This window comes from Micrasema longulum, unplaced genomic scaffold (assembly GCF_059751315.1).
Source record: "Micrasema longulum isolate JH-2025_06_02 unplaced genomic scaffold, ASM5975131v1 h1tg000398l, whole genome shotgun sequence".
In the NCBI taxonomy this organism is placed as follows: Eukaryota; Metazoa; Arthropoda; class Insecta; order Trichoptera; family Brachycentridae; genus Micrasema; species Micrasema longulum.
In genome coordinates, this window is record NW_028277598.1 from 76,584 (window position 1) to 90,251 (window position 13,668).

Genomic DNA, 13,668 nt, shown 5'->3' on the forward strand with positions numbered 1-13,668 from the left:
ACATACTTTTTTTAGATATTAATTTGTCATATCTACACATTTTTTTTAGTTTCTCTCGCTGAGCACAGAATAATCCAAAATTCATATCCCCAAGAAAACACAAATTTTATCATTGAATCAAGGTAGGTACTACAAGAAAGTGTACTAATATAACCTTTGAAATATGTTTGAATGATTTTAAAAAGCGTTTACGACAAGCAAAACTATGCCATAATCGATGTCATTTTGGATAGACAGTATTTAATAATAAACCAATCTAAATTCAAATTAAATAGCAAATTAAACGATGGGTAATAGGTGCTTATTTTATCTACCTAAAAGACAGAGAAAGTACTTGATTGGAATAGTCAAATAATAGTGATATTATTCTAATTTTAAATTCAAGGAATCGAAGAAAAAATCTCTGCTAGAAGAATTGAATAACGGAATGACAATGGTAGGTACCAAAGTACAAAGAACAAAATCGATTTCATCGAAACTTATAAAAATATATCACGATAATTAACAAAAAAACCTATTTTGATAAGGAATCAATTCTCCAACCTACAAACGTTAATGATCAAAACCTGGTGAAATTCGGTGAAGAAGTGGCCAAATTTTAACGGAAAAGCGGGCTGTAATTAGTAAAAAAAAAAAAAAAATCATTCAGTTTTGTAAAATATTGAAATATTTGAGACAAATGAGCACATGAGTGAACCTACCTTCAGTGTAATAATGTCGCACTGTTCTTCAATTTTATTGGTACACTGGATGATGAAATTTATTGTACTAATCGATTATGACTTTTCTCCTTCAACACACGAAGACGTGACGATTCCAAGAATTATATGTCATGTAAAATTTTGAACATATTCAAAATCGAATGTCTTTTTTATTTGTATTTTATGTTAAGATAGGTGCTACGAGGACGGGTCAAGGGATGGATAGGAATGAAAGGTAATCGCCCAGAAATAATATCGATAAATGCTGTTACGAACTAAACACGAGGCTTATGTATGACCAGTTTTTCGCTGGTTTGAGCTTTGAACGGCCGCTTCACACACTGTAACATTTATTATTCCGCTCCGGTTCGAACATTTGTAATTCCGGTACTCTTCTATCTGTTGACTTGAGCCGCTAATCACAGATTATAAGCCCTTTAAATGTCTAGACTTCCATATTAATTTTGCTTCCTCTCTGGTGCAATAAATTGCATTCTTGATAAGTCCCTAGGGCGAGGAATCCAGTCTTGTAGACAAATATTTGGACACACCCACTCAAAATGTTGTTGTGTGCGTGCCTACCTATATATACGCCATATTGTATCGTAATGGACCATTTCACATGTATCATGTCAATCCACCCGGCCGGCTGAAAAAAGAGTGGGTGGATAATTTTTTAATATTTTTATTTTGTCTAAAAGTTAAATGTTGCCAAAGAAAATCCAGTCAAGATTAGTCGGTCTCGTGTTGTACTGTTTAGTGCGTTAACCTGCCAATTAAAAATTAAAATAACTTTTACAAATAATAACTATACGATAGAAGTCAATCCACCCTATATTATTATATCGTGCTTTATTTATTTAGTTTTTTATTGCTTAGTTCTTGGCATGAACACTTGACAAACTTACTACTATGCTCAATTTTTTATAAATTTATTGATATCATTCTAACTTTGCTAGAATTCCACTCGTCCATGCGCTTTGTAGCTGCACGATGATTGGTTATCTAGCTTTCATATACCAACTTAAAAATACCTAAATTTTATAAATGGGGTCTAGAATTCCAATCGTCTATGCGCTTAGTAGCTGCCAGACGTGTTGTAATCTTACTCCTTTTTATTATTCATATAATTTTATTTTTTTTTAGTATCAAAAATACACTAAATTTATTTGTCAATTTTTAAAATGTGTAAATGGGGGCTAAATTTCTAACTGTCTGTGCGCTCTGTAGCTGCAAGACGTCCTGTAATCTAGCTCCTATCTGTTATAATTTTTTATTGATCTTAATTGAAAACGAGGAACTAGAATCCCAACCGTCCATGCGCTCTGTAGCTGCAAGACGTACTGGGATATTTATTAATTGTACAGCGCCCTTGAGGTGATTTTCACAAAAATGGCGCTTTATAAATTATCCAACTATATATCGCGCCGCGCGCGCCAGGTGAATTTTTGTTCCGTTATGAAAACGGCCAATAGGTTAATTTCAATTGAATAATAAAAAATTAAAAACAAGTTCTGGCTGTTTTTTTTTAAATTTAAAATATGTACACGAGTTCTGATTCATAACCTAAATATTTAAATTTCAAACCATTTTCTAAAAGTCGTTAATAACTTGTGCTGGAAAACAGGAATCGAGTTGTGGAAATCGAGAGTGGGATTTGAACCTCGAACTTGTGATGCGCTCATTCATAGTTTCTAATATTTAAAATTCCATGCCGCAATAGATACGAGAGTACTATTTTGAATTAGATAGTCATAACATCAAATCAAATCCGTTCTAACAAGATGTTTTTATTTAAAAATGATAAAACAGTACTTTATATTATCGCGTTATACCTAACAGCAGTATCCTGTTCTGAAATTCCGACAAGAAATAACTACTGCAAAAACATTGTTATTAATGAGACAAACAATGAGTGAGAATAAGCCATTAATAACACTGCTTTGCGGTTAACCGTAACAAAGTACATTTTTTTATTCAATTTTATATTTATAATCTTCGCATACTCGATTTGTATTTATGATCTTTTAACTGCTTATTTATCGCGCAATGCACTTTTCTCGTTAATTAATTGGTTGGACGTTACCCATAAATATTTTTCTTCAATTAACTTTCAAGTTTTTTTCCTTTGCTATTAGTCGGTTTTTAATTTGTTTTTTGGAATTATATTATAGTTTTCGCTCGTATTGTATTTATCGCATTCAGTTATCATGTCTAAAGTCCCAGTTTCGATCTCAGTATGGTTATTTAACAACAAACACACTGTACTTCATAAGTTCAAGATTATAATAATTTTATACATGAAGAAAATAATTATTGAATGAGCAATTTCTCACTTCGATTATTCGTTATTTTTATTATTATTAATAAAAATAATCTTGGTTTATTAACAAAAAATTACAACTTCTTTATCTTCTACATACATAATTAGGTCATAGATTTCTCTGGATTATGTCTAGTCTACCTAACTAAGTACAACCTGTTTTAAGGCAGACATTTTTATGCAAAAATAAACAATAACATGATTACACTTATATGTTTATAAATTTGTATAAACCACTTAAATTATCAGTTACACTTCCACCGGTTTCGAGGTTATTACCTCATCGTCAGGAATGTAACTAACTTATAATAACACGCATTGCTATTTATACTATAAAATATTGAATAAAAAAGACAGAAAAATGAAAGAAAGACGATAAAATCAATCATGACAGGAACATTTTAAGAAGAGAACTCGAAGTTAAATTTAACTAATTATTCATTATTTAAAGTTTTTGGTTAATGGCTTCAATAATTTCTTATCGTTCTTAATTGTCTAAACGAAAACCATTTTTGTTGACATGCAAAATTTCTACACCCGTTTTTTTTTATTAAAAGCATGGTTTTTGGATTGAAGATGATTTGCGAATTCTGAAAAATTATTATTACTGAAACATCTTATATGTTATTTGATTCTAACTTTAAATTTACATAAAGTTTTTCCAATGTAGAAGTTTGGGCAATTTAAACAATTTAAAATTTAAATATAAAAATGAAAAAAGCGTGTAATCATATTTTGTTAAATTCCTGACGATGGGGTTGTAAACTCAACACCGGTCAAAGTGATACTTTAAGTGGTTTATACAAATTTATAAACATATAAGTGTAAAATTTCATACCACAAAGTGAAAAATGTTTTTGATAACAATAATAACATGATTACCTACTAGTTAATTTATTATAGAGTTGTACAATATTCAAATGAACCATTATTATTTTAGAAAATTTTTGGGTAAGTTTTCCGATTTTTATCTATTTAAATCCAGTAACCATTTTTTTACAAATTTATTTGATTGAATTCGGGTCATGGTTTTGTAATTTTCGGGTAACATAATGAACATTTCGGGGCTCAGAAACCTGAAATTTCTTTGCCCAAATTTAGAGTTTGTGGTAGACCCCATGATCCATCCTTTAGTTTGATTTCTGGTAGTGTGGAAGTGTTTCTTTTGGGATTTGGTAGAATAATTTGCTTTCACAAACATAATTATTCTAGATGTCTTATATCTAATAAATTGAACTCTCCGAACAACTTGACTCTCGGGTACCTTAAAGGATTTGTAAAAATTATTTTAATAATCTATTTTTGTTCAGATTCGAGAGGTTTTAATATTGATTTATTAGTGCCTCCCCATCCTATTATGCCATAAGTTATAATTAAGTTTCCTTCATTTTCTTTCTATTCCTTCATGCTTCATTAAATATATTATGATAGAGCTGCACGCCAAATTATAAACTAACCAATGCAGTGCTTTATGGATCATTAGATTTATAAAATGAAAAGATTATAAAAATGTTCTAGACATTTAAAAAGAATGTTTAACTTTTTAAACGATCTTGAGTTGGACTATCAAAAATATTCGTACTTAAAAAAATATGTTATTAATGAATCAAATTAAACTAAACAAACCATCACGCCGCGTTGTTTTCCCGTAACGGTAGGCAGAGAGACTAAAATGCCATTCTTATCTCAGTCTTGGATACTACATTTATTATGCACCTATCGCAGATAGTTTTACCACACATTTGCTTGATAGATCGCATTTCGATAGCATTTAGCCTTTTTTCATCTTCGTTTTCCTATTACTATCATACACTTCTGATTATAAAATAAATTTCAATTGTTCAGTAATGCAACTTAGCATTCCTTGATATATAGCCTATTTGAAAGCATTTTCAAACAAACTCTTTTGTCTAGTTTTGGGGCGGCATTTTTTTTTTTTCATACTGTTTACTATCCAGTCGAAGAAAAGCACGCCGTCTGCCTCCGCGCAGTTGTACAGTAAATGTGACAGGTAATATGTTGTAAATTATGATGTTAATATAATTAAATAAAGAACTAGCAGATATGGCGATAAATAATAAATATAATTAGTGGTTAGAAGTCTTGACTTGAGAACGGAAGAGAACACAAAAATGACATGTGATTTTTCTCAATTCTCGGTGTTCTGTGGTGTAATTCGCCACTATAGTTAGGCCTCCTGGCCGCAAAAGATAATACATATGTACCTATATTGCTTTCGGATGTTCTCCACTGTTATACAACTTCACAGTAATTAACACAAAGCTCGTGTTATTAAAAACAAATAAGTAATTAAGTTCAACCTTTAGTTACGCAACTCTCGTAATATTTCCTAATGAATGCCTACTTACGCATAGCACCATAGTTCCCTCGAGTTATTACGTGTATTATTTATTAATTTGTGCTTGAATACTTGCAGGTATCTCCGCACACAAATCTTGTGAATTCCATTAAAAACTGCAAGGTTATGGGATATTATTACTTTCGATTGTTGTAACTGTAAAAAAATACCTCCCGGAAAATCAACATTATTATTTGCTATCCGAGTGTTTTTTGGCATTCTGTTTACATAAATACACTTATTAACAGAAACACGAAAATGCTTTGGCTTTTTAGTATGAATATTTTGAATCAAGCTTATTTGGCATAAGTACCTCGTTGAAAAACGATAGATTACTAATAAAACAACAACATTTTAAACTATTCAATTATAGATAACTTCAATAGCGCCATTTTAGTTTTAAAAAATCGCGTCAAGGTCGCTGTACATTAAATCCAAAGACGTCTTATCCAACCGTAAAATAATGCTTTTTTATATGTTAATTTCACATAATGAAATGGAAATCACAAATTATTAACTACATTCTTATTTTTTCTTGCGATTACCACCCGCTCCTACTAAAAAAAAGTGGTGATATATTTACGACTGTAGGTATAAAGGACAAATTACATTTTTTATTGAATTGAATATTTTTTAACTAATAACCCATCATGCCGCGCCGCCCCGTAGGCAAAAATAGTAAAACCACGTCAGCCAATCTTTACGCACATACATTAATATGTCCACTTTTAACAACCTACCTTTATCATGATTTGTTAATCTTGATCATGCCTTGTTTTTGGTTTTCAACTTTATTTCTTGTTCGTTCTTGTTTCTGTTTGTTCCGAATACCCAAATCAAATAATCGCATCTTCATTTTGTATTTTTAGAAAATTGTATAATCGTATGGTTGAGTACCCAGAAATATAGGTAGGTACAAGTATCAGGTACCTTTGTGACTTTCTTGGCATAATATTATTCAGAACTGGAGCCCCGGTTTTGGCCACCTGCAGCTTTAGAAGTCCGTAAATAAGACATTGAAAACAATATTTTTTTCCTATGGTAAAATATCTGCGAACTTTGATGCATTTTAAAAAGTGGGGTTGTAGGGCAACTGTTTTCTTTGTAGTTATGTTTTAGATCAAAATTCTCTGTTTTTTATAATTTCTTAAGTAAAACAATACGCGACCCGTGGTAAGTAATGCAAAATATACCTTGCGAATGTTTATATTTTCAATTTGAAATTGATTGAGGCATATTACAATAAATGTATGGGAACTTTTTTTTGCGACTATTTCGGTATGCATCGAATTCCTGATGCTTGAACTCAACATAGCCACAACGAACACAACAATGTGTAGGTACTATGTTTGAGATTTCGCCATGTTTGTGGCCACAACTGTTTCCTATACTACAGGCGTTTTGGGCCATTATGGGTTGTATTGAATATATTATCTTGGCCCTGGTTCAGAATTATGAGTTGCTTATTTTTTGTTTATTTTTCTAACGTTTAATAGTCCTATATATGGTATGAATTTAGCTGTGTGGCCTGTAAAGAAGATAACTAATTTGCAAGCAAGAGAGAGTACATTCTTTCTGTATTAACATAAGATGAATGGAAAGATATAATGAGCATAGAAAAAGAAAAACAGAGAAAATATGAATACAAACAAAATAAAATCAATATTTTAAAGAACAAAGCTGTACTTAAAAAAAAAGATAAATAATAACAAAAAAATAATTAACTCTTTTTACTTGTTTTGTTTAAACCGAAATGATGAGTGTATGACCTCTTTTTTGGCCATAAAAAAAAATGTTGTGAAATTTTTAAATAAGTTTTTCTATTGTGGCAAGAAACGGGGCTCTTGTTTTATTTACTAACTCTACAAATCAGTATCTGGAAATATACATTTTTTGAAAATTTACATTCATAAATATTTTTCTAAAATATTGTTCTCAATAAATAAACAATTTCAGTGTTTTAACAGATGTTCTCATGTAAACTTGAATATCAATGAGAAGGAAGCTAATTGATACAATTAATATTTGTTTTTTTTCTTATTTATTTTATGGAACTCCATACTTAATAGTTCTGATTCAAAAAAGTTTATTTTATGGCCAGTGGATACACTAAATCGAAATGACTTTTTTAAATTACTTTTAGAAAACTGCCCTTTATTCTAAGAGTTTCTTAAGTTTTCTTGAAAACGTTTTCAATTGGCTTTTTAAAAAAACAATATGGTAACGCCGAACGTAAAATATTTCCTTTTTATGTTCGTCTCGTGGTCTTATAGCTAGCGCATTTGTCTACCTAACAAGAAGTCTTGTCTACTCAGAATTTAATATTCCCTGGGCTGGCAACTTTAGCTTATGACTAATCATCTTTATTTCATTTAATAAAAAATGATTATCTAATACTGCGATTGGACTAATACAATTCGTCTTTTTTAAGGAAAAAAAAAAATTGTACTTTGGAGTTTAATTTTGGCGGTATACATTCTAGTAGCCGTTAATTACTCCTTCGCTAATGAATTCTACTGTTATAATGAAGAATAATGGCGCGAAGATAGTTCCATCTCCAACAAAACTCTTTTTTTATATGTGACCTATTTGTATTTCTTGTCCTTTAAAAAAGAAAAGCAATTGAATTATAAATCATATTTTTCTAGAAAACTGAAGAACGATCCGTGCCACTGGCTGTCCGAGTTCACCGAACCTTGGAACTTGCCGATGACAAGTTTTACGTAATCACATGTGGGAAAGCTGGTTTCCGAAATTCAAAGTGAGTTACTTTTTTAATTCTTTAAACCCATGAAGTTGTCGATTTAAATTTCTTTACAGTGCGTTTAATATGCTTTCATAAAAAAAACATAAATTATTCTGAAAAATGGGGGTCAGCGCCATATGAGCTCCTAACGTCACTGCGACCTGTGTAGATTGTAGATCTATTGACGGGTCCTCGTAAATTAGTTCTCGCCCTCCGAGCTCAAAGACCCTGGCTACTGAGTGAAAAGCGAGAGTTCTCCTATTGCTAAATCTCTCACTCCAAGCCCGAATCTTTAAAGTATTGAGCTATGACGTGGGGGCAAGCGATTTAACATCCTCAGATTTAACCAGTGCCCCTCTGAGGATGCTGCTTCTTTTGTGATATAAAGCCTCACATTCACATATAATGTATTTGGATGTTTTATCATCTGAACTGTAGAACCTACGTACATCTAAAAGTTACAGAAATGTTCATTCTAGCAAGGTGTTTATTCAATCTGCAGTACCCGCCTATCAATTCAAATTCGGTAGATTAGAATACGATAGATTCGTTATCAGCTGAAAAAGTTTCACAAAAAATAATCAAACTGTTACGTGTGACGAGCCACGCTGTGGTTGTGCAGAAACTGTTATTTGAGAAAAAATTTCAGATTTTTCATTTTCATGGGTTGAAAGGTGGCTATGACTTTGCCAAACTGCTCTAAAAGCTTTTTATTTGAAAACTGTTTTACATTGTCGGGCCTCTGAATTTTTGCTTATTTCGTGAGGAGGAGCCACGGGTTTGCCGGGTTACTAGAAAACTGTTTTTGTACGAAACAGTTTCGTATATCACACACAGTTCAAAAACCGTTTAAGCGGCAGAAAGAAGGGGTGGGTTTTATGTCACAGAAATATCCAATTGCGCAACATATAAAATTGGTAGAATTACCATCAAATTTGATAGATCGATAAATTGCTCCCAAAACCGGTATGCGGTCTAATGCTGCTCTAGGGGCTCAAGTAACGACCATTACTTCGTTTTGGCTAACTTGCATTGAGTCGAAAGCAAACCTTTTAAACTACCCTAGCAACTACTACCAGGTGCCTTTTGCCAGAGCGTTATGCTCTGCTTCCGGGTCCACACTCTGAGTTCATCACAAGGAGAACATTTGGACATCCCACAGTAGGCATCTGTGCCTTTGGAGCTGTCTCAGTTTCCAGTTGGCCAATTCATCAGCTGCCTCGTTACCGTTGATATTTGAGTGTCAAGGTACTTAAATTAGTGTAATACGCTTGCGCTCACCGACATAATTAATCGCCTGTAGGCATTTCAAGGTTATTCTTTAATTGTGATAAAATAAAGTGACGGTTTAAACCATATAAAAGATAAAATTTTAGGTAACTGAAACAGTGTTATTTCTATAAATTAAAATAAAAGAAATAGTGACAAAACAAGGAGTTAGTGGGAAAGAAAAAGAAAGAAAAGTGGTCAGGAGTGGTGAGGAGTGGTGGAGGATAAATAAAGGAAGATAAGAGTGTAAAATTGCATTTGATTTGATGACGCGAAATAAAGAGGAAAAAAGACAAAACGACTATTATCTGTTATTCTGAATCAAACTTGTTAGTTCTCTTCTGTACCTATTATATGGATTGTTGAATATATCAAAACTATTAAAAGTCTTGTTAAATGTTTCACATAAACGACGAATGGTAGAATATTTTCGACGATTAGTTTTATTGTTAAGAATATAAAAAAGATCAGATAGTCTAGTTGGTCTTTAGGGGATACGGTAAGCGAGTAGATTAATTAGTTCTGGGGAATCAAACTAATTATTCGTAATTTTATAAAGGAGACTCATTTTTAAACACATGTGCATGAATTGTAAATGTTTATGTTGACTTACCGATTAAAAAAAAAAACTGTTTGTTTTTAGAATTTCAAATTTTGTACACAAATACCATGGCATTATAAAGCATTATTTGTCTACTTGTTTATTACTTGTTGGTCGTTTAACACAGATCTGATATATATTTTTTGTGAATTTATTTCAAGAATGAAATGTTAACTTTTACGCAACTGCGTTTTTCAGAAATGAAACTTCTCTCGTATCTCTGAGAGTAGTAGATGAAAATGGCCGAAGAGTTGCTGAGGCTGTTCACGGGCGTAAATATTTCCTAAGGGCAGATCTCAGTAAACCAGACGGTAAGTCTCATAAAAATCAATTCAAAAAATAATTTTGTTGGTTGAAAAAAATGTGTTTTTATGATGGTTTTATTTTTAGGCACTCATGGAATCCGAGTTAAATCATGTTTTGCATTTAATAAACAAAATACGAGTGTTCCACTTATTGACGAAAGAGGGTAAGTAAATTTATTTTCTATATTGCAAATTTAGGATGATGGTTGTTTTATGGAATTTTATATCAATTTTGTAAAAATAAGAATTTAAACAAGACTCAATTTTTTTTGAACGTAACTCCTCATATTTGTCTTTTTTCACGAGATAATTTTCAAACGTTAAATCTTATTGAGCTAGTTATAAACTACATCGTTTTAAATGTTTGTATTAAATAAATTTAAATTATTTCAGATGTCCTGTGCATTCAGAAATATCAGCTTTCACTTACGATCCGAGCTCCGGGCGAGCTGATGCAACCATATTTTCAATGTTCAGATTCCCCGAATCTTCACAAGTCAACTTCCAATGTGACGTTGCTATATGCAAAGGTAATATATGTATATATATATTTTTTATGCATTTTACTTAACATTAAGTTAAAACGGTTTTTTTTACGATTTTATGTTTATTTCTAAATTGCTACTTTGTATTTATTCATATATCTGTGGATGTGTGTATGTATGTACATATATGTATGTGTATGTATGTATATGTTTATTTGAAACATCAAATAACATTTGTCCTTTTTTTTTAAATTTGAAATTATATAACTTCAAATCCACAAAACTAAAACAGTGAATGCTACTCTCCAAGCACAAGAGCTACTATCTTTTTTATGGATATAGTTTTCAGTTTAACATAAGTTTTTCATAATTAATATTTTGGAAAAGCGTGTAAAGCTCTCAAGGATAAAATGTATTTTCAAATAAAAGCTCCAGGACTGGATCTTCCTTAGGGGGGGGGGGGATTTGATTAAGAAACTCCTTGGTGGTTTTTTAAATATTTGAGTTGCTTTTATTTCATTTTTTTTTTCACATATTTTTAATGTTTTTAATTGCATGTTTCTTTTTATATTTGATTTGCCAAGCATTTTTCGATGATGTTTTTGTTAAATGCAGAAAATATGGTGATATTGACTGTAAACGTTTTATGCATATATTTGTCCCAACTCAACACAGGACTTTGGTTCTATGGAGTTGGGACTTAATAAATGTTTAAATGAACATATTGTAAATAATAAATAAAAAAATAATAATCATAATTTGGTACTAGAATAATATAAAGTCCAAAGAACAAGACTGAAATGATACTGGTAAATCAATTTATTTTCTTGATAAAAATAACACAAATATAAAATAAGGCTAGGCATTGACATGTGGCATTTCACTTTTAAAGAATCCATACGTCACTGGACAATAGGTCTCTATGTATTTTATTTTATCCGTGCGCTGTGAACAATAAATACTTACGCTTGTTTATTTAGGGTATTGACAATCTTAACAATCTTGTGATCCATTTTTCTGTTATTCTTTTGATACTTTTGAAAACACATTTTGTGCCAGACATTCTTTTGAATAAAAAAAAGGGTTTTGGTAATCATTTATTGTTCACAGAGTACAAAACATTTTTGTTCAAGTGTTAAATTACGTATTCATATGTTTGACTTGTTGCACTACATAAATTCCATGTTTACTTTTTTTCTAACTTATCTCTGAAATACTCGGAAAAACTCAATAGTTGTCGTGATCCTTTGAAATTCTTCAGATAACTTCAATTCTGAATATTTCTCAGATATTTATTTTCTTTATTACTGTATGAGTGAAAACTCTACAAATAAAGTCATTTTATTTAAGAGCCTTGTACTTGCTTTGGCACTACATATCTGTAACTTAAAGCTGAAAGGCGGGAAGTCACATTTTTTGCAAAATTAAGTAATGAATGTCATTTTGTTCGTATATTCAGATTCTATTAATGCTAAAAATATTGGAGTCCTCCGGTATACCACTACTGAAATAGTTTGTTTTAAAACACAAGTAGTGCGGTAATAATGCTGATGTTTTCAACAAAATTCAACAGTTTGCTGGTATTAAAGCAGTGGATACCGAATAAATTCCACAATTTTTATGACAAACACCTGTTTACTTTTTAAGTAAATTTAATTATTTTACTCTGCTTTTTTTTCACATACAGTTTACTTTCAATTACTGTTTTATTGCGATGAATATCACGCCATTAAATTCACATTTACCTGCTGTTTTCAAAAATAATTCATGTTTTAATTAATGGCGCTTAATGTAATGTTTTTGCCTAAAGAAATTTTTATAAAAACATTGTTTTTTATTTAATATTCTACATTACTTTTTAAACTTAAGTCCGAGAGGGAATTAGAGCGCGGCCCGAGCGTTTAGAACAAAAAACATTGAAGTCCCATAGTTATTTGACAATCCATACTTTGAATGTTTTTTTCTATAACATTCTTGTCGAAACCCTATAAATCCAAAAAAACCGCAATAAAATGTGTTTTTTCTTCGAGAGATTCATTTAAAACAGTTTTACAACTCCTAAACTACCTCCCGAACAATTTACCAAATGTGACTTCCAGCATTTCATCTTTAAGGTACAGATATACTAAGTCAGTACATTTTAATATTTGAAATAAAATGTAACATAAAATATCAAAGCTAAAATCGGTAATAATTGCGCTATTAGATAAACATTCTGTATATTTAAAAGTATGAATGTGAGAAATAATTTCCAATGTTTGAATTTACAGGAGGCTGTGTAGCGGTGGACTGCTCTTCAGGGAATTCAGGATCTATTCCCGGGGAAGATGGCTCTGTGTCTGCATCAACGAATGTTTTTGTATTAGATCCTGGTGACATTTTAAGTAAGTTATTATTTTTTTATTTAAAAAATATGAAAAACATGACCTCAATAAAAACAAGTTAAAAGCTCCAAAACGAAAGTAATTTTTTTAGCCACAAAATGAGATTCGACATTTTGCTTGATAATATTATGGTAGTGTCTCTAAGCCATCTCCGAAAACTTAAATGTTTTTGACTACAAAAGATCAGTTTAAATGCTTTCATGTAATTGATAATTAACCATATATAATCCTCCCAAATGCTAATACTTTTTGAAACAGTGTAAAAGTTAATACTAAGTCATTTGGTAGATTTTCAAATAATTTAATGAGTCTTGCTTGGGCCTTTGTTATAGAAGTAAACAAATGATTTGAATGAATACTGACGTTCTTAAGCAGCTTTTGCCGTGTAATTTTTTGAGCTGCTTTTCACTAAAAAAAATCTGTTAACCAGACAAATATGCTAAAATTATTCTTTTTTAAGCAAATTCATTTATAACGGTACTCTTTCGATAGGCA

General features: G+C 31.0%; 1 protein-coding gene across 1 annotated transcript in view; it reads left to right on the forward strand.

Moving 5' to 3' along the window:
- LOC148281915 (uncharacterized) overlaps positions 1-13,668 on the forward strand; it is a 67,083-nt gene that overhangs the window by 49,937 nt on the left and 3,478 nt on the right. Inside the window, exons 4-8 of the mRNA XM_088225907.1 lie at positions 8,032-8,144; positions 10,198-10,310; positions 10,390-10,468; positions 10,698-10,834; positions 13,060-13,173. Coding sequence (XP_088082033.1) covers positions 8,032-8,144; positions 10,198-10,310; positions 10,390-10,468; positions 10,698-10,834; positions 13,060-13,173 — 556 coding nt within the window. The remainder of the gene's footprint in view (positions 1-8,031; positions 8,145-10,197; positions 10,311-10,389; positions 10,469-10,697; positions 10,835-13,059; positions 13,174-13,668) is intronic.